The sequence below is a fragment of the Bufo bufo genome, chromosome 1 (assembly GCF_905171765.1).
Source record: "Bufo bufo chromosome 1, aBufBuf1.1, whole genome shotgun sequence".
NCBI classification, from domain to species: Eukaryota; Metazoa; Chordata; class Amphibia; order Anura; family Bufonidae; genus Bufo; species Bufo bufo.
In genome coordinates this window covers 641,888,965-641,910,884 of record NC_053389.1, presented here as the reverse complement: position 1 = coordinate 641,910,884, position 21,920 = coordinate 641,888,965, and the positions used below count along the sequence as shown (strand labels likewise).

At 45.6% G+C, this 21,920-nt stretch overlaps 1 protein-coding gene across 4 annotated transcripts in view; it reads right to left on the bottom strand.

Moving 5' to 3' along the window:
- Positions 1 to 760: 760 nt before the first annotated feature.
- The window catches only part of SLTM (SAFB like transcription modulator), a 52,372-nt gene continuing 31,212 nt past the window's right edge, over positions 761 to 21,920 (bottom strand). For all 4 annotated transcript variants that reach the window (XM_040413876.1, XM_040413878.1, XM_040413877.1 and 1 more), the window contains 13 exons: positions 21,484 to 21,593; positions 19,603 to 19,752; positions 19,393 to 19,499; positions 19,135 to 19,304; positions 11,374 to 11,465; positions 10,801 to 10,964; positions 7,970 to 8,150; positions 4,656 to 4,780; positions 3,068 to 3,220; positions 2,702 to 2,983; positions 2,008 to 2,149; positions 1,214 to 1,362; positions 761 to 1,071 (listed from right to left, as the gene is read on the bottom strand). In XM_040413876.1, coding sequence (XP_040269810.1) covers positions 969 to 1,071; positions 1,214 to 1,362; positions 2,008 to 2,149; positions 2,702 to 2,983; positions 3,068 to 3,220; positions 4,656 to 4,780; positions 7,970 to 8,150; positions 10,801 to 10,964; positions 11,374 to 11,465; positions 19,135 to 19,304; positions 19,393 to 19,499; positions 19,603 to 19,752; positions 21,484 to 21,593 — 1,928 coding nt within the window. In that variant the 3' untranslated portion in view covers positions 761 to 968. The remainder of the gene's footprint in view (positions 1,072 to 1,213; positions 1,363 to 2,007; positions 2,150 to 2,701; positions 2,984 to 3,067; positions 3,221 to 4,655; positions 4,781 to 7,969; positions 8,151 to 10,800; positions 10,965 to 11,373; positions 11,466 to 19,134; positions 19,305 to 19,392; positions 19,500 to 19,602; positions 19,753 to 21,483; positions 21,594 to 21,920) is intronic.

Genomic DNA, 21,920 nt, shown 5'->3' with positions numbered 1-21,920 from the left:
TCCTACACTATAGCTTAGAATTGAAGCAGGTTAATGCTAACCTAGATATTGAGAAGTTAAATAAGAAACAAACACATAAAACAAAAAACAAAGCTGTTTATTTTCACCACCTAAAAGTGAACAAGACATCAAAGGAGGAGGAGGAAAAAAAAACAAAGTACACCAATTCTGTAGCCGGAATTCACAAATACAACACTGTATCCAGAGTAAGAGCAAATAAAAAAAAATAATACTATACAATGCTCGGGGAAGTCTACATCAGGTTTCCAAAGTGTGTATAAAAAAAAAAACTATATACTACAATCTGGAAATGGAAACAAAGTCTAATAGAAAGTGTGCCATACATACAGCTTTCCTTTTAGAATATTGCTTAGACCTAAAATCCCAGTCCACGAACAGAAGGCATCAATTTATACTTAGTCTGGTTTCCATACCCTCAATCAATATACTGATCACATATCAAGACTGAGACATCAATGGTCGACCGTTCGCTTCATGAAGTGCAACCTTAAGTTATAGGTACAGCTATACAACCAGTACACATTGGGACAGATTTATTAATGTGGTCTTAAATTTAGACAGAACTAGACTACACGTGTCAAATTCATCAAAATGGCTCATGTTGTATGATAAATCTGGCACAAGACATGAGCATATTTTTGGCGCAAACTGAGCACGGATTCTGGTGCATTTAGCTTAAATTGGCCCCGCTGACTTCAATATAACCACATAAATTGTGTCTTATTTTTACCTAATGAAGCAAAATGACAGGCTCCTTGACAGTCTGTGCTGGACTGTTTGAAGTACGGATGTTATTGGATAAGGAGGATTTTACAGATTGTTTACAATACGTTAACCAATGAAAATCCTCAGTGATAAAACTAAATCAAAACACGGGACAATGTATTAAAGCCCTGGCAAATGTAGTAAGGTGTATAATAAATGAATAAGTTATCCTGAAACACATCTTAATATCTACGAGGAGGTGCTCCCTTAAAGGGCTTGAATCCAGAACCACTTCCTCGGGGAACAGATCCCGGCATCGGCACAACTCTGTTGATTGCAGAATTACTGGAAAGGTCAAAAGGTGAAAAACCATTAAGATGATTTAAAACTATTAATGCACTTAAATAATCAGAATATGAGTGAACTTTGTAGAAGACTGAACTTTGGTGTCAGTTATAGCTATACAGATGAAATACGAGCAACATACCTAGAATTTGATGGCATCATGCCTCCACTTCGATTATCTGGCATCCTTCTGCCATCATATCCACTGCCTTGTGTGCCGGGACCATGCCATTCCTTTCCTGGCCCAGCATTGTCACGTCCAGGGCCAATATTTCTTCCTTCGTTGTAATGCTATAATGCAAACATTAATACTTGAATGCAGGAAATAATTGTCGCTTCAAACCTCTCTCGCAGGAAGATCTGTAGGGCCTTTTTGGGTTTTTGGTCCTATGTTCCACTAAAAAGTAATAGCCAAACCTCTAACGGCACAAGCTGTCTATTGTTGTAGAAGAGTGAATGTCATAGCAATGTACAGTGCCTCACATTTAGGCTTGCTGCGTTGGAAAAAATGTGTAAAAATATGTGTCCAGGCATGACTTACCCAAATATAAATGGGAACAGTTAGCTGTTCCCTTCAACCCCTTAAGGACCAGCCTAGTTTGGCCTTTTAGAGACATTTATTCCTTACCACATATGAAGGAGCCATAATCATTATGCTGTTATTATAGTGGTATGAAGGTTTTTTGTTGCATACTGTAATAGAACTATTTTGTGGTACACAATTTACCAATACAGTTTTTTCCAATATATATATATATATATATATATATATATATATATATATATATATATATATATATATATATATGTCATTTAGCCACTGTATTCAGAAAGTCATTTTGAGGTAGTTATACTATAATTACTAGAATGGAAAGTAATCTGGACACAGCCATTTTACACTAAGGGTTATGTCTGAAAAATGCATAAAATACTTACTTGTCCACCACTTCCACGGTCTCCTACAATTACACCTCGATCATCATCTCTGCCACTATAACCGGATTTACCACCACGATTGCTATGCCCATGCCCACCTCTGGCAGAATGACCAGGAGCATCTCGCCCAGGTCGGTCAGTTCTGTTGAATTAAAAAGAAAAGCATTTATTTTTAAGGAAGAATAGAAAATCTTTGTATCATAATCTTGTGTGTATTCCCTGTCAGGAGGGTCTGGGGGTACACATTACTGAATCTTTGATAAACGCAGAACAGGAATGACTGTCTCATGGATTCACGTCCTTCTATATCAATTGCACAACGCAGCACTCAGACCCGGTGGGGGTATCACAACCATGGATTATATCTCACAGGACAATAAAGCTTTCTCACTTCTATCTATGAACTGCTCCATACTGACTGTGGTAAATGAGAAATGATGTAAAACTGCACTGTTCCTACGTCCTTTTGAGTATAAATAGGCGAGTCCTCAGATACGGTCTTATACCATGCTTGATGGAGACCTAAAAACTTAGTAAACCTAACCTAATAAGACCTATATTATAAAAAAGCTTAGGACACCATTAAAGGGCCTCTCTTCTGCATAATTATACAGGTAGTTGACAATTTTCCCAAAGGAACATGGTGATTAAAACTACATATATGAATGATTTTGTAAGTTGAGATCTGAAGTACCTTGCTTCCCGTTTATCTGTTCCCATTCCTCCATCTTTCCAGTTTGACGACCGTGCTGGTTGTCCATGCGGCATATCCGGATTACTGAGTCTTCTATCTGGGCCTTGGACCTCAGATCTGTTTGCGCCTGGTCTGTCAATACCTACTGGCCTTCGTTCATCCCGATCTCTCCGGTCAGTGTCTCGTGGCTCATTTCGTGGCGGTCCTGGATCATTTCTCCTTGAATCGTTAAAACCCTTGTTAAAGTTCTTCTTATCTCCCTGGTTCACAAAGCGGTCACGTCTAAAAAAATCATTTAACAGAAGTAAAACATATGTAAAAACAACAATATTATCTAGAAGAAAATTACTAAACTCTTTGAATTACCTTTCAAAAGATGAACCCTCTGAATACCGACCCCGTTCTCGAAGATCAAAGTCATTGAATCTGGTCTGTTGTCGACTGTAATCAGATCCTTGACCAAAGCGTGAATCAGTATCCACATTCATTTTCTTGCTCTCACCCCAGTAGTTATCTCTTCTATGGGAGGGAAGAAACAGCCGTATGTAGATTACCAGTATGGATGCCAGCATACAAACATTAACATACAGACACTATCTGCATGCATCTCACAAACATACACTTCTATAGACTCAGAGACCCACACACTAGCAGAATGACCTGGCTTTGCACAGGTCTATTTATTGTTTGGATAGTGACCCCATAAGTGACATCCACAGTGCCCCATAAAGATGAAGAAAAATGGTTGGGTTATGTAAATCTGGTGTAAAACCGTACGTCAGTGAGGCTAAGAAAAAAGGACCTGCAAAAGCTTCTATTAGCCAATAGATGTCATGTGACAGTAAGGCTAAGAATGAAGGACCTGCAAACCTCTACTGGCTAAGGCTACTTTCACACTAGCGTTCGGGTGTCCGCTTGTGAGCTCCGTTTGAAGGGGCTCACAAGCAGCCCCGAACGCATCCGTACTGCCCTAATGCATTCTCAGTGGACGCGGATCCGCTCAGAATGCATCAGTCTGGCAGCGTTCAGCCTCCGCTCAGCGAGCGGACACCCGAACGCTGCTTGCAGCGTTCGGGTGTCCGCCTGGCCGTGCGGAGGCAAATGGATACGTCCAGACTTACAATGTAAGTCGATGGGGACGGATCCGTTTGAAGATGACAATATGGCTCAATCTTCAAACGGATCCGTCCCCATTGACTTTCAATGTAAAGTCTGGACGGATCTGTCTGAAGCTACTTTCACACTTTTCTACAATATAATGCAAACTGATCCCAAGTCTGCATTATATGGGCGGATCCGTCTGAACAGACATCAGACGGACCCGCTCTGAACGGTAGTGTGAAAGTAGCCTAATACGGGTCATGTGATTGTGTCATATTTGTTTTTTTTCTTGAATATCTTATTAGGTCCTAGAGAGCTGAAACCTAGTCTAAACCCTTAGGCAACCTTCACTCGCGTTCTGAGCGGATCATTGATCTGCAAAAACCAACCCGATACAATAATATAACCGCATGTATCCGTCCTAATCTGTAACATAGCCAAGACGAATCCGTCATGAACTCTATTAAAAGTCAATGAGAGACAGATCCGTTTTCTATTGTGCCAGAGAAAACGGATCCCTCCCCATTGACTTACATAGTGTGCCAGGAAGGATCAGTTTAGCTCAGTTTAGTCAAGCGGACAGAAAAATGCTGCAGGCAGCGTTTTGGTGTCCGCCTCCAGAGCAGAATGGTGACTGATCGGAGCAAACTGATGCATTCAGAGTGGATCCTTTTCCATTCAGAATGCATTAGGGCAAAACTGACCCGTTTTGGACCGCTTGTGAGCCCTGAACGGATCTCACAAACTGAAAGCCAAGACGCTAGTGAGACAGTAAGTAGCCTTAGGAAGCTCTGTGTCTGTGTTAAACGCACAAAATGGAAAAACCAAATCATTAAATCTATAAAAATAGTACCTATGGTCAACATCTCGTGGACGCTTCAAAGGGTTTCTTTTCTCTTGCTCAAAGCGAAGCTGTTCTTGCTGACGTCGTAGCTCTTCTCTCTCTCGTGCAATGCGCTCAGCTTCTTTGCGACGTTCCTGCAAAGCAATTGAGTTGCGCATAGTAAACACAGTACATTTAAAATTTCTAGTGATTTTTTTCCCTTTTCTTTAAAGTTAATGGATTCCATCAGTAAACTCTAAAACGTGGCATTAACACAAAAATGTTTAGTAGGGATAATATATATATCCCTACTAAATATAAATAGATCTATCTTAACCCCTTAGTGGCCAGCCTGTTTTGGGCCTTACTGATGAAGTTTTTCTTCCTTTTTTGTTGCCTTCCAAGAGCTATAACTTCTTTTTCCGTCTAGGTTGCTGTATGAGGGCTTGTTTTTTAAGGGACAAGCTGTAGATTTTAATGGTGTCACCTTGGAGTAAATTAAGCTTTTTGATCGCTTGTTAAGTTTTTTTCGGTGGCAACTAAATTTGAAATTCTGCCTTTTTTCCCCCACAGCGTTCACCGCAAGGGGATAATTTACATGCTATTTGTTTAGTGCAGATAGTTAGGGACGCAGCGATACCAAGCTTGGAGATTTCATTGAAAAGCATATTTTCAATGCAAAAAAGCGTATTCATTGAAATTCTTTATTGAATACTTTTTTTTAACCACTTAATCCCACAATGCGCAGCCCGCTGGAAAACACTTAGAGAATCAGTCACTTATTTATGTTGCCCTTAGTTAGGACACCATAAAACTGGTGACAGGTTCCCTTTAGCACAATGCTGGGTCACTTTCTTTAATTGACCCAGTCAATCTGCCAACATCTCGTATTGAAAAGCTCCAGCTGATAATGATGAGTCATGAATATTCATGAGCTCCTGACTCTCCCCGCCCACCTGCTGCTGAATGACAGTGTTTCCATATGAACCAGCAGCAGGTGGGCAGGGGAGTGGCTATAGCTCTGAATTAAATATACGCTGGACTCAATGACATCACGCTGGACTCCAATCAGCTCATTAGCATGCGGCATCTTTGTGTGCATATTATGAGGTAACCATCTGTCACACCAGTAAGTGAATACATTTAAGGTACTTTAGTAGTTAATGATTGTATATAATTAGTTAGATTATAATCAAATATCCACATGACAGGTTCCCTTTAAGGCAGGCTTAGGGCCTATACTAGGCGCCAGCCTTTACACACATCATCGCTCCACAATTGCATTTGCGGGGTGCCGATGGGAGAGAGGGAGTCCGCTCCCTCAGTCACCGCTTACATGTTGCGGTAAGGCGTTAAACAGCCCAGATCGGCACACTACATTCTATTCTTTCCTCGCATGATATTTTTGGCTTTTAATTATATAAGCCAATCAATGCCAGGTAATCTGCAACATAACTTGTACTCTAGTAATTTAATTTGCCCCAATTTTTAGTCTATGCAGATCACTTTACTGCAGTTACACACTGTATTCTAATACTGCCTGTGATAAGGAGATATCACCTCTGTGTATAGATAAATCAGGATCCACAATAGGTGATTGTACAAAGAAAGAATATCTAAGCTTTGACAATGACCTCTGCACTGGTCATAGAACATGCTTAGGCTACTTTCAGACTAGCATTCAGAGAGGATCCGTCTGGTGTCTGCACAGATGGATCCTCTCCTATAATGCAGACGTTTGGATCCGTTCAGAACGGATCCGTCTGCATTATAGTTTAGAAAAAATTCTAAGTCTGAAAGTTGTTCAGACTTTACATTGAAAGTCAATGGGGGACGGATCCGTTTGAAAATTAAACCATATGGTATCAACTTCAAACGGATCCGTCCCCATTGTCTTACATTGCAAGTCTGGACGGATCCGTTTGCCTCCGCACGGCCAGGCGGACACCCGAACGCTGCAAGCAGCGTTCGGGTGTCCGCCTGCTGAGCGGAGGCTGAACGCTGCCAGACTGATGCATTCTGAGCGAATCCGCATCCACTCAGAATGCATTGGTAGCTGGACGGATGCGTTCGGGGCCGCTTGTGAGACCCTTCAAATGGAGCCCCGACGCTAGTGTGAAAGTAGCCTAAGAAGACTCTCCCAGTGCTGGAAGACTCTCGTCCCCAGAACTCCACTGACATGATCTGGTTGTGGTGCAATTTTAATGGACTATATTATTTGGACACCTGATCAGAGTAATAATCTCTGGCACGCCTTCACGACTGGATTACACAGTGCTGCATCCTTAGATAATTTTAAATTATATATTTAATAAAAGTGATCGACCGATATTGATTTTTTTAGGGCAGATACCGATAATTTGTGAACTTTCAGGCCGATAGCTGATAATTTATACCGATATTCTGTGAAATGTCATTTTTTTTTAAAAATAAATTCCTACACAAATCTGCAGAAAATGAATATTTTTATTGTTAATGTGTAGTTTTTTTTCTTTTGTAAATCTTTCTTTTTTATTTATACTTAATATTTTTTTTTTTTTACTAACTTTTAGCCCCGTTAGGGACTAGAACTCTTGTCCTATTCACCCTGATAGATCTCTATCAGGGTGAATAGGAGCAACCACTGTCCCTGCTGCCCTGTGCACACAGCAGCATGGAGCTTACCATGGCAGCAAGGGCTTCAATAACCGCACTGCGCCACCAATGTTTTTAATACTGGGTTGGGGGGCGCACTGCGCCACCAATGATTAATACTGGGGGGCGCACTGCACCACCAATGAAGATAAATCTCATTTATTCACATACAGGAGGCGGGAGCTGGCTGCAGAATCACATAGCTGGCTCCCGACCTCTATGAGCGGTAGCTGCGATCCGCGGCACCTGAGGGGTTAACTACCGCGGATCGCAGCTACCACTCAGAGGTCGGGAGTCGGCAATGTGATTCTGCAGCCAGCTCCCGCCTCCTGTTCAATTTGAATGAATAAGTTATCATTGGTGGCGCAGTGGTCACAGCCCCTCCCCTCCCCATCTGTCTCTTCATTGGCGGCATCACAGGGGGAGGGAGATACTGCTTCCTTCTCCCCTGTGCTGCTGAGGGAACACAGAGCGCTGACAGCAGCGCGATCTGTGTTCCCAATACGTTATCGGAATATCGGCAAAATAGATGCCGATACCGATAACTGTCAAAATCCTGAATATCTGCCGATAATATCAGTAAAACCGATAACCGGTCAATCCCTATTTAATAATGACTATACAGACGTGCTTTTATGTTCTCGCAAAATAATTTAATATGAAAGAATGAACATTTGTAAGATCTGCTGGGTACAGACTTATTTGCTCACCTGTTCAATACGCATACGCTCCCTTTCCAGACGTTCACGCTCCATTCTTTCACGCTCCAACTTTTGTCTTTCTATCTCTAATCTCTCTCGCTCCCTCTGTAAGCGGTCTAGTTCTTCCCGCTCTCTCATTATTCGCATCCGCTCTCTCTCACGGCGCTCCCTTTCAGCCATCTCTCTCCGTCTAAAACACAAAAAATTATTTTTTTAAAAATACACAACCTAAATACACTTGTCACAAGAACAGAAAGGCTGGGTCTGCCCATTTTGTTAGGTTTGCTACAAACACCACTAACTGACACAAAGTACTACAATGCATTTGGAAGGTCTTCAGACTTACACATTCTTATGATGCGGCCTTGTGCCAAAAAAGCAAAAACAAAAGCACAATCTTTAAGAAAATCTCGCCTGGACATAAGTATTAATACCCTTTGCTTCAACACTTGAAACTTGGCTCTAGAGAGCACCCAGGATGGTTGACCTACTGGAAGTTTCTTCCATCCGCACACAGGATCTTTTGGAGCTCAGCAAGTGACCATTAGCTTTTTCCTCTCACCAAGGCCTCTTGCACACGACCGTATGGCTTTTTCAGTATTTTGCAGTCCGCAAAAATTACGGAAGACGTCCGTGTGCATTCAGTTTTTTGAGGAACAGAACAGCTGGCCCCTGATAGAACAGTACTATCCTTCAACGTTATGCGGACAGTAATAGGACATGTTCTATCTTTGAACGGAAATACGGAAGGCATACGAAGTACATTCCGTTTTTTTATGGCGGATCCATTGAAATGAATGGTTCCGTATACGCAACGCAAAAACTGGAACGAAAAAAAACAAACAAAAAAAACAAAAACATGTTTGTGTGCAAGAGGCCCAAGGCTGTTCTCCCCCGATTACTTTGGTGGGGCGGCCAGTCAGGGCTTCATAGCAGAGTGGCCAAAAAGTAGTATGAAGGCATGGCTTTAGTTTACAAAAAAGGGCTGCGAGAAACAAAGATTCTCTAATCTGATGAAACCAAGATTGAACTTTTTGGCCTCTGTTCTAAGAAACATGTTTGCAGAAAACCAGGCACTGCTCATCACCTGCCCAATCCTTCAGTGAAGTATGGTGGTGTCAGCATAATGCTGTGGGATGTACTTCATCAGCTGGGACTGAGAAACAGGTCAGGGTTGAAGGAAAGCTGAATGGAGCAAAGTACAGATATTTTTAAAGAAAACCTGACCCAGAGTGCTCTAGACCTCAGACTGGCCCAAAAGTTTACATCCAACAAGACAATGATCCTAAGCACACAGCCAAGACAACACAGAAGTGGCTAAGGGACAACTCAAGAGTGAAAACCTTGTGGCATCATACCCAAGAAGTCTACGGGCTGTAATCACTGCCAAAGCGGCTACAACAAAGTTCTGGACTAAAGGGTCAGAATACTTATATCAATGTGAGATTTTCCTTTTCAATAAATTAGCGAAGTTTACTATCATTCTGTTTTCACTTGGTCATTATGAGCATTGAGTTCAGAATGATGGTGAAAACTTTTATTTTCACACAAAGTGAAAAAGTCTGAAGAAGCATATGGGTGTTCAGCCTAACCAATCAGGTCCAGATGACATCACCTAGATCTTTACAGATCCATAACAATGCTGGAGCATATTTATTTATAGCTCTGTCCTGTTCCTCTGCTTGGCTGGGAGTCCTTCTACAATAGACATTATCCAATAAGCGCTGTCCGTGTTAGACTGTGTAAGGACACTTTTACAAGAGGGAATGGTAAAACCCACTTGTCAATTCATTCATAAACTGAGAAAAGTCAAGAATGGCGCAAAACAGTTATAAGATAAGATGCACCAGAATGAGATGTTCCATGTAAAATATCAAAAGACAAGTGAGCACTGCCTCAGTCTGGGAAGGGGGGGGGTCAGGGGGTCTCCAGGTGACAAGGCTTCTTTACTGTGAGAAATGTGAAACTGTGGAAAAGTCACCTCAGGTTGTGGTCACAGCAGTGAAGGTGGAAGATCTTAACTGAATTAAAATTAAATAACATTAATGCTTATAAATGTGTAGAAGTCTGGTTCTCATTTTGCTTTTAAAAAAATAGCCATCCCCACCTATGCCTTGGTTGAACTTCATGAACTCGTGTATTTTTCAGCCTTACTAACTATTCTATATATAAGAATCGTTGCTTTATGAGTGATAAAAAAAATGGGCAGGGACAATCACCAATCCAAAAAAGTGAGAAAAAATTCGTAAGGCCTCTTGCACACCACGTGGCAGTGCGGCGGCCCGCAATGCACGAACACCCACTGTGGGGCACCCGCAGCGGATCGCGGACCCATTCACTTTAATGGGTCCGCGATTCGGCCGTTCTGCAAAAAGATAGGATATGTTCTATCTTTTTGCAGAATGGACGTACAGGACGAAACCCCACGGAAGCACTCCGTAGTGCTTCCATAGGGTTCCGTCCCGCACCTCCAGACCCTTTGAAGTGAATGGGTCAGCATCTGTGAGGCGGAATGCACACGGAACGTTGCCCGTGTATTGCGGATCCGCAATACGGCCAAGGAGCACACCCGTTAGTGTGCAATTAGCCTAAATTCTAAATGGCCATGCTTTTCTGAGCATGACATAACTCACTTATTAATACCCTCTGTGGCTACTTATTTCAGACTGACACATGGTGCCAGGGGGCATTACTGTAGAAAAATGGAGACTATGCTTTAGTCCTCCTGCACACGAACGCGTGTGCCCCATGGCTGTGCTGCTGTCCGCAATGCACAGACAGCGACTCTATTGCTAGACAGTGTTACATGCTTGAAATCATAGGTTCCTTGTGCCCATTACCTTCGCAGTTCCACCGCTCTGTGGTATCGCTGTAACCTCTCCAAACGTTCAACGTTTTCTCTGAGTCTTTGGGCTTTCATTTTCTGAAATGTCATAATTTCCTTTTTATCCCGGAACTCATGGAATTTCATCTTGTTTGGGATAAATCTTTCCCTTGGTCTTGGCTGAAATAAATACATAATTAAACAAGTAAACTGGCTGCCCATAGAATAATTTTATACTTTAAAGGGGTCTGTCAACCAGATCGAGACTTCGGCACGGCGACAAGGGATGTTTTTAGGTGAACAACATCTAATTTATCACATGCGTGCAGATTTGTGAAATCTATAAAGGAAATATACAGTATAGGATGACAGGCTGAGGACTTCAAATCCACACTGGAGGTCAAGATTGGAGTAGATTCTGTTGCAGAATGTGGCTGAGATTTAGCAAAATCTCACCTGTTTTGCGGCATATTTTAAGACTGTAGCTCTCCTGCAGAAAAGCCACCACATATCCGCCATGCCATTTGATCATTAGTAGAGATTTGTTCTTTATGGTCAATAAAGCACTTAAAGCAGCTCTTAATTTTACCTTTTCAAATCTTCCTCTTCTCATTTGCATTCTCATGTTGCTCAAATCCCCTTTTGTCTGGTCTATCACCACCATTTGTCCTGGGCTTTTACCTACAATTTAAAAAAAAAAAGAAAAATATTGAACTTCAGTAAAATAAAATGAATAGTCACATCCTAATATCAAGTCTTTTTTGTCCAGCAATCTTTACCAATTAAAAGTTATCATCCTCCTAAGGCCTCATGCACACGACCGTTGTTGGGTTCCGTGTCCGTTGTTCCGTGATTTTCTGCAGACCCATTGACTTTCAATGGGTCCGTTGAAAACTCGGAAAATGCACCGTTTGTCATCCGAGTCCGTGATCAGTGTTTCCTTTCCAGTCAGTGAAAAAAATACGACCTGTCCTATTTTTTTCACGGACAACGGTTTGCGAACCCATTCAAGTCAATGGGTCCGTGAAAAAACACGGAGACACATAAGATTGTCATCCGCGTCCGTGACACGTGTCCGTTTTTTCCTATCATTTAAGGCAAACAGATTTTTTTTTGTTTCACTTTTCAGGTCTGCTGATCCTCCAAAAATCAAGGAAGACAGACTGAAAAAAAAAAAATTAAACGGATCATGGAACCCTGTTTTGCGGACCGTGAAAAAATACCGTCGTGTGCATGAGGCCTAACACGTCCAAATAAAATATACAACACACACTCACTCCCTGTTCTCATTAGACTCATGTTCATTGACTTGCTTAAAATTTCCTGATCTTCTGGCTCCAAGCCTAAAAACGAGATTTTTGTATAACTTACCAGTAAAATCTCTTTCTCGCTCTTCCTTGGGGGACACAGGAAACCTTGGGTATAGCTCATCTCCATAGGAGGCGTGACACTAAGTGAAAGACTGTTAAGCCCCTCCTCCAGCAGCTATACCCTCAGCCTGGAGCGAGCGACTACCAGTTATGTGCCCAAGTAGTTAAAACAAAGGCAAGGATCAACCAAATTAACACCAAGTCAAAACTCCCGTCAGGGCAACCAAAACAATGGGTGGGTGCTGTGTCCCCCAAGGAAGAGCGAGAAAGAGATTTTACTGGTAAGTTATACAAAAATCTCGTTTTCTCGCCCAATTCCTTGGGGGACACAGGAAACCTTGGGACGTTCAAAAGCAGTCCACAAATAGGGAGGGACCACAACCCAAAGTGAATTAAAGCACCATAGGCATTAAGGCACCGCCGCCTGCAAGACCAGGCGGCCCAAAGCAGCATCCGCCGATGCATAAGTGTTCACCTTGTAGAACTTGGTGAAAGTGTGCAAAGAAGACCAGGTGGCCGCCTTACACAATTGTTCAGCCGAAGCTCGATTTCGCTGAGCCCAGGAAGCCCCGACCGCTCTGGTAGAATGAGCGGTAACACCAAAGGGCGGTTCCCTGCCCTTAGCACTGTAAGCCTCAGCAATAGCCATCTTGATGAAGCGGGCAATAACCACTTTAGATGCCGCCAGCCCCCTGCGCGGACCCTCCGGAACCACAAATAGAGAATCCGAGCGCCGAAAGGGTCTAGTTACATCCAAGTAGATCCTCAGAGCCCTAACAACATCCAGACGGTGAAGATCCCGTTCCCGAGGATGAGACGGGGACGGGCACAGAGAAGGAAGGATAATATCTTCATTCAGGTGAAAAGCGGACACCACCTTCGGAAGGAAATCCGGAACCGGGCGGAGAACCACCTTGTCCTGGTGAAAAACCAAGAGGGGTTCTACGCAAGAAAGTGCCGCCAATTCAGACACACGCCGAAGAGACGTGATGGCTACGAGGAAAAAAACTTTGCAAGACAACAAGCGAAGGGAAACCCTGCGCAAAGGCTCGAAAGGAGAAGATTGGAGAGCCGTCAGCACAACATTAAGATCCCAAGATGGAACGGGAGCGCGATACGGGGGAGCATAGTGAGCAACCCCCTGCAGAAAAGTCTTAACTGGACCGAGCGGAGCCAGAGGTCGCTGAAAAAGGATCGAAAGCGCTGAGATCTGACCCTTTAGGGTACTGAGACCCAAACCCAAGTCCAGACCAGACTGCAAGAAGGATAAAATCGTGGGGAGAGAAAACCGAAGGGGATGAACATCTAAGGTCTCGCAGAAGTTCAAATAGGCCCGCCAGGTTCGGTAATAAATCCTGGACGATGCCGGTTTACGCGCACGAATCATGGTACGGACCACGTCAGCAGAAAACCCCCGCCGCGTTAGGACCGCGGTCTCAATAGCCACGCCGCTAAACGTAGCGACCCTAAATGCTGGTGGAAGATCGGCCCTTGAGAGAGGAGGTCTTCTCTTAGAGGCAGAGGCAAGGGGGCGTCTGCCAGGAGCAACATAAGGTCGGCGTACCAAGGACGACGAGGCCAATCCGGGGCTATTAGGATCGCAGGCGTGCCCTCCGCCGCGATCTTCCGAAGGACTCGTGGAAGAAGAGGCAGGGGCGGAAAAACGTAGAGGAGAGAGAACTCCGTCCAGGGAAGGACAAGCGCGTCCGCGCCGTAAGCGTCCGGATCCTTGGTTCTGGCCATGAAGGTGGGGAGCTTGTGGTTGAATCTGGAGGCCATGAGATCCACGTCCGGACGACCCCAACGGAGGCAAAGAGACTCGAAGACGTCTGGGTGCAGAGACCACTCGCCCGGGTCGATCGTCGTCCGGCTGAGGAAATCCGCCGCCCAATTGTCCACCCCCGGGATGTAAATGGCCGAAATGGCTGGAACATGAACTTCCGCCCAGCGAAGGATTAGAGACACCTCCCTCATTGCTGCCGCGCTGCGAGTGCCCCCTTGATGATTTATGTATGCCACAGCCGTCCGATTGGACACGAACAGGGTGACCCTGAAGCAGCGAAGTCCAATGCCGGAGTGAGAGGAGAATCGCCCTCAGCTCCAGAACGTTGATCGGCAGTTTGGACTCCGATGGAGACCAAGTGCCTTGTACGGACCGAGGAGGAAACACCCCCCCCCCCCCCAACCCCGCATCGGTGGTAATCACCAACCAAGTTATCGGTAGGAAGGACTTCCCTTGGAGAGGGGTCCGTAACCACCAGAGTAGAGAGGAGCGAACCTGGGGGGGGAAGGGGAAAGTGCTGATCCAGACTTTCCTGGGACTTGTCCCATGCGGACAGAATGGCAGTCTGAAAGGTGCGGGAGTGATACTGCGCGTAGGGGATTGCTTCGAAACAGGATACCATCTGTCCCAAGACCCGCATGCTGAACCGGAAGGAAGGACGGCGGTGGTTCAGAAGGCTCTGAACCGACCGATGAAGGAGCTGGCGCTTCTCTGACGGAAGCCGAACCTCCGCTGCATCTGTATCCAGCAGCATCCCTAGAAAGATCAGTTGCCTGGATGGAACAAGAGCGGATTTGGGAAGATTGATAATCCAACCGAACCGGCGTAAGGTTTGTAGCGAGAGGTCCACACTGGCAGATGTCAGTGACAGAGAGGGTGCCTTGATAAGGAGATCGTCCAAATATGGAAGAAGAAAAACTCCCCTGGAACGAAGTAAGGCGAGGACAGGGGCTAGGACCTTTGTGAAAACGCGAGGGGCTGTCGCCAGCCCGAAGGGGAGGGCAACGAACTGGTAGTGGTCGGACCCCACTGCAAAGCGCAGAAAGCACTGATGACACCGAGCGATTGGAATATGAAGGTAGGCGTCCTGGATGTCGATAGAGGCCAGGAACTCCCCTTTTTCCAGAGAGGCCACCACCGACCTGAGAGACTCCATCCGGAACCGCTGAAGACGAAGGAAACGGTTTAACCGTTTTAAATCCAGAATGGGACGAACCGAGCCTTCCTTTTTGGGGACCACAAAAAGGTTCGAATAGAACCCTTTGAATCTTTCCTCCATAGGAACCGGAGCGATGACCCCCTTGTCCAGAAGGGTACGAGTGGCAGTAAAGAAATCGGCCGCCCTTTGGGGATCTCGAGGAACCCGGGAGCGAAAGAACCGAACTGGGGGGAGGGACGCAAACTCGAGTTTGTACCCGGAAGACACCACCTCGAGAGCCCAGGCGTCGGAGACGTGCGTCTGCCAGAAGTCCCTGAACAGGAGGAGACGTCCCCCCACCCGGGTGGGTGGGGGCGCACCTTCAGGTAGGGTTCTGCTTGGTCGCGGGAGGACGAGCAGGCTGTGACTTGCGCCAGGAGGGCTGGGTCCGAAAAAAAGGCTTCTTACGTCTGTCTTGGACAGGGTTAGAGGATGGACCTGAAGTGGTGCGAGGTGTGGGAGCTCTGCGGGAAGACCTGAAGCGAGAAAAGGTGGGACGGCCTCGAGTGGTGCTCCTAGTCCTGGATTGGGGAAGATGTGTACTCTTCCCTCCCGTGGCTTCAGAGATGATTTCATCCAAGCGGGCCCCGAACAATCGAGAACCAGTGAAGGGAAGGCCAGTAAGAGACCGCTTTGACGTGGCGTCCGCCGTCCAAACCTTTAACCAAAGCTCCCTTCTAGCCGAAACGGCCAGGGCAGATGAACGGGCTATAAGAGCCCCCGCATCCAGGGATGCCTCACAGACAAATTTTCCGGCTTGAACGATAAGTTGGGCCAGAGCCCGGAGGTCCTGAATAGGGACGTCGGATTCAAGCTCCTGATCCAGCTGAGACGCCCATTCTGAAACCGCTTTTCCCGCCCAAGCGGAGGCAAAGACCGGCCTGAGGGCGGAACCGGAGGCTGCAAAGATACCCTTTGTAATGGCCTCTATCCGGCGATCTTCCGTGGATTGTAAGGAAGAACCATCTGCAACGGGAATAGCCGTGCTTTTGGACAAACGGGCCACAGGGGGGTCGACTTTAGGTGGTGACGCCCAGTTTGTAATGCAATCCGCCGGGAATGGATAACAAATATCCAACTTCTTAGGCGGGGTAAAACGGGCATCAGGACGGGCCCAGGCCTTAGAAACCACCGACGAGAAGTCAGCGTGGAGGGGAAAAACCGCAGACGCCTGTTTTTGGCGAAAAAAGGAAACACTGGCCTTTTCAGAATTAGGAGGGTCATCGTGAATCTTAAAGGTATCACGGATATTGTTAATAAGATGGCCCACAGCAGAAGCCAGCTTTGAAGGCAAGGCCGAGTCCATATCCCAATCAGAATCGGCTAGTTCCCCTTCAGAGGGCATATCCTGTAATGAGGAAGGACCCGACTGAGGGCGCACCCTTGGGGGTGATACCGAAGCATCCGAGGATGATAGGTGCTCCGCCCTGGACCGCTTCTGGAGTTGACGGACTCTGGAGGTGTCGCCTGGAGAGAGAGACTCAGACGGGTCAGCTAAGGTAGCGGACCCGGAGGGCCCAGCAGGGGAATTATCCAGCTGCGGTAAGGGCAATGTATCTGCAAGGCGGCCCACAACATTAGTGAGACTGACCACAGCCTGGGAAAGGGATCTAGCCCAGTCAGGGGGATCCAAGAGGCCAGGGGGTGACACAGCAGATGGCGGACCCTGTAATGGGGCTTTGCAAGCCGAGCAATGCGGGTCAGGCTGCCCTTGAGGAAGGGGTGCCTTACATGCGGTGCAGGTATGATACCAAGGACCAGCAGGCACTGAGGGGTCAGACATGTTGGCTGGAAGTAATATACAAAAACGTCCAGGCCAGAGGGCTGCAGTGCTGGAAGGGGTCAACAGTCCTACCAGGTCACAGTGGGAGCAGACGGCACAGCAGCGGCAACAGCAGCGGTCCTCAGAGCCCTGAGGTAATCTGTCCTGAGAGCAGGCAGGCACGAAGAGGAGGCGGGGCTAGTGAGGAGCGGGAAGAAAGACGTCCGCCCCTTGACTGAAGCCTAACATGTACAGTGGAACGGAACGAAGCTCCGCCCACCGATAAGACTTCTCGCGCGCGTGATTCAAAATATTACATGCCGCCGAAACCCCACAGAATAATGTCCCCCGTTCACTTCCATATAAGCGGAGGCGAACGCACACCAGTGGCCGGACAAGAGCGTGCGCTTGTCAGAATATCAGCCGACAGTTGAACACAGCCGCAGTACACGTGTGCCTGCTATCCAGCAGCTGATAACGAAAGGCGGCCCACGGCCACCGCACCTGAGGTAAAACTGCGCTGTAACCCTCCCCCACGAGCATCGCTCCGCTTTTGCCCCACACACAAAGGAGCCGCAGGACTCACAGCTAAGAGAGCTGTAACTTGTAACTGACATGAAGGTCAGGCAGAGGGGACAGCAGCATCAGGCCCTAACGGGGGGGGGGGGGGAGGGGGTAGAACGGCTGCACAGCCACCTCACCATCGACGTTTTCACCCTCTGTCCATCCAGCAGGGACGCCCCTTCAGCCACTGGCACCGAAGTGGCAGGGAGCTGGAGAGGGGCTTGCAGGTGGGCGACCCTTGTGCTGGCGGGATGCAGGGGAGCTGGGCTGCCCTGGTCCTCCTTTTCTTCTGTGGGGGAGGCAGCAGTGCGGATAACCGGCACTGGCGCAGCTCAACCCCGGGAAAACAGAGAGGTCTAATGCGACTCTGTTGTCCCTGTTAAAAAAAGGAAAAAAAGTTGAAAATAATAAAAGAGAAAAAATAAAATCTTTAGCAAAGACAGCTCTGCAGTGCAGAGAGTGTCTTGCCTCCTTGACACTAAGCAAAAAACTGGTAGTCGCTCGCTCCAGGCTGAGGGTATAGCTGCTGGAGGAGGGGCTTAACAGTCTTTCACTTAGTGTCACGCCTCCTATGGAGATGAGCTATACCCAAGGTTTCCTGTGTCCCCCAAGGAATTGGGCGAGAAAACTATACTTTCCATTATACCTCATTTCCTGTCACTCGGCATAGACCATCTACCTCCAATTCATGGGTGATAAAGATAGGTTTCATTCTGGGGGTGCTCTGCACCAAGGAGGAAATGTCACATGAGCAGTAATGCTTTGTATTCTCAGTGTTTAAAGTGCTGAGAAATCGGCAAATAATGCAAGAGTCGCTGATCGGGGTCAGAGGCAGCAGGGTCATGTGGCCATATTACATCAGGGAAACACCACATCTTGGAAAGTACAAATCTATTAGTAAGTGCTGTAAACTGTAGAGATTAGCTGAATTATCACAAAAATATTGGTCAGAGGGAAGAAATGGCATAAAAACAACAAAAGCACCAATACTCGCCTGTTTAACCCCAAGATCCTCAAGATCTTTCTTTACTGGAGCAATAATGTGCCCATCTACTCACAACCACTGAAGCCAATCACTGGACTCAGCAGTCTTGTTTTGGTGTACACCGCTAACAGTTCACATCACATTTATGTCTCCCGTTTAATGTACACTACAGAATTCTGCAGGATGGAAAAGCTTAGTGTACTGCGCTTTAATGGGGTTATCCAAGAACTATAATGTCCCCCATAGCGGTTGTACTTACCTCGCTCCCCATACCTGCAACAGCTGCTCCATCTCCCTGTCGCACAGATGAAAACATCCTGCGACGGGCGGGGCAGCCAATAGCAGGCCGCAACGGGGACGAGCCTCCCTAGCATTGCAGGTGACGCTAAGGAAGCTGGTTTCCGTCGCAACCCGCTATTGGCCGTCTCCCCCCTGCCACCGAATGTTTTAACAGGGAGATGCAGCGGCGGCCGTGCCGGTATGAGAAGCGACGCCGGGGTGTTGGGATGCAAGATAAGTACCTCTGTGAGCGAAGAAAGTTGGAACCATTTAAGGGGAGCATTTACTTCAAGGATTGCAGTGAAATACTATAGTGCTAAAAGTCATTACACAGGCATATCACACAACATGGTTAACCAGCGGGTTAAACATAGATGGTTCCATTCCGCACATTTGAGGCTCTTCTTACCTGGCCGCTTCCTTTCTTCGTTCTTGTCTGCATTCTTGTCTGCATTGTCATGGTGAGAACTTCCAGCTCCATTATCGCTCTCATTTTTGCCATCCTTCTTGACATCTTTGCCATCTTTTTTTTCAGGCTTGTCAGATCTTTTGTCCTCTTTCTTAGAAGAACTTTGACTCCTTCAGCAGGATCAAAAGTAGCCATTTTAGTGACATATATTTGACAAGTAGAGAAATATTTCATACCAGAAGTACGTGTGATTCTTACTTGCTTCTTCTGTCCCCTCCAGAAGATCTTCTCTCAGACGTTCTGCCAGACCCACTTTTCTCATCACCTTCCTTCTTCTGCTCTCTTTTTGAAGGATCATTCTTCCACTGGACGAGAATAAAAAACAAAAAATAAAAAAGATACATACAAATCTTATAGGGAAGGGAGAGCAACTCGATGTACAATTAGGAGGGGGAAAAAAATGTATACCTTTTCCACAGATATCTGCTGGCCATGCAATTCTGTGCGGTGGAGGTGAGAGATACATCTGGAAACATCAGAACTACATGACATACTGACAATCCCATAGCATTTTGCCCCTGGACTCCTTGCATTGGTAACTACCTTTGCACTTAAAACCTGAGAAGATAAAGAAAAATAAGAATCAGATGGTGACAGTAAATTACTCTTAAAGGGTACCTGTCATCAACTTTATGCTGACCTCACGGAGCATAAATTAGTGACAAATGCCGATTTCAGTGGTGTGTCACTCAAGAGCTAAAAGTGGTTGCGGAGAACTGGCAATCATTGCAGCCCAGGCCTTGTAAAGAGTCAAATCTACCCGAGAAGAGTCATTATTCATAACCTCCTGCTCTCACCCATCTGCTGATGATTGGCAGTTCTCTCCTAGAGAGAAAGGGAGAAAACTAGGTAGAAGACTGTCAGTCATCAGCAGGTGGGCAGGAGATCATGAATAACCAGGACTCCTCAGGTGGCCGGGACTCTTTTCCAGGCCCACTCTGCAATGATTGTGATGTTGGTTCTCGGCAACCACTTACTTTTAACTTATAAATGACAGACCGCTGACATCCACTTACCTGTGTCTACGTTATTCTGCCGTGTATGGGCAGTAGAAAGTTAATGACAGGTTCCCTTAAACATAAGTGGCTCTTCTGTACTTTTATTAAACAAAACGTTAAAAGATAATTAAACAAGATAGCTGCTGAACACTAATGCCAGTGGCTACTTTCATCTCCTCCTTAAACATGCACACTTGGATCAGCTGAGCTTGTATAATTCACTAGGTTGTTGTGGATAAGCCACCTGATGTAGAGAACAAGGTATACATCCACCGCCATACTGTGAAAATGAAGATAAATGGAAACAAAGTATATTAGTTGCTGAAATTAATACTACAAGCGGATTAAAGAGTAGAGGAAGCTAAATGCTGTCTCACAAAAGAAAAGAAACTGGCATCTGTGTAATAGAAAGTGCTGCATTAGAATTGCATTGTTTTTTGAGGGACAAGTATTATTTTAATGGCACCGTTTACTTTACAATAGCTAGTGTTGGAAAAAGGGGGAATATACTTTGTAGGGTAAAATGAGAGTAAAAATGTTAAAAGTTTGGAATTTTTTTTCCAAGCTTACTAGGATACTAAATTTATATAGTTTTTATTTTGTTTATTTTCAAAAGAGTAAAACCCCTTAAAAAAATGACAATTCTCTTTGCATCACTAATTTCTGACAGCCATGACTTTTTACATTTCCATTTACTGAGCTCTGAGGGCTTGTTTTTTACTGGGAGAAATTGATTTTCTTGGTACCATTTTGGGGTACACATGACTCTAAACACTTAAATCAATTTTGGGGGGATAAAGTGACAAAAAAGAAAAATTAGATTTTCATTTTTATTCCTACCGCTTAACCTTCTGGGGCATAGGGCGACATGGTAGTCTGCAACAACCACCCAAGACTGTGCTGATGCTATTAGGCCTCCTACCAGCAACGTGCTGCGTTAGCGCTCAGCGGTGCAGCAAGCACAGCACCACGCAGTGTACAGCAGATGTACTGCTATTGCAGCTCAATCCCATTCACGAAGGCAAGCAAGCTGCAGAAAGGCCATGTGACCAATGGATGTGATGTCACAGGCAGAGAAAGACTGCCGAGATCTAGATGTTCATGTTGGGGTGCATTCGCAATACCATGTCAGTTCTGCGGACTGCAAACTGTGGATCTTCAAAACACGAATACTGGTAGTGTGCACCCCAAAGAAGCGGACCTACTGACTTCAATGGATCCGCATGTTAAGCAAGAAAAATTTCCAAAAGAAACAAAATTACATCCCCCCATAAATCAGAAAACGTCTTACCTTTCCATATTTCCCAAAAAGATTTTTCAAATCAGCAGCCTTTGTATTCGATGACAGTCCGCTGACCCACAGGTTTCTCACGGAGCTTCCACTTGTGCTACTAATACTTCCTTTAAGAAAACACACATCATAAGAGTATGGAAGAACATCCAAAACATGCAAGCCATAAAACTGCGACTGATGTCTATAGTGTAACAAAATTAATAAAAAATAGAATAGACATCGTGGCGTCCAGAGTTTCCTCGGCTTATTTTGTCCACTCAATTTTATAGGACTTTCCAAATACACTTAAACGCTCTTTGTACAAACTTTTGACAGGTTAAGTGACATATGAAAGGTATTGATCAGCGGGGGTCCGATTGATAATTCGGTTGCTAAAACTAGGAGTTAGGGCTCATTCTGACAGCCGTATGTTGCTTTGCGCATCTAATCCGCAA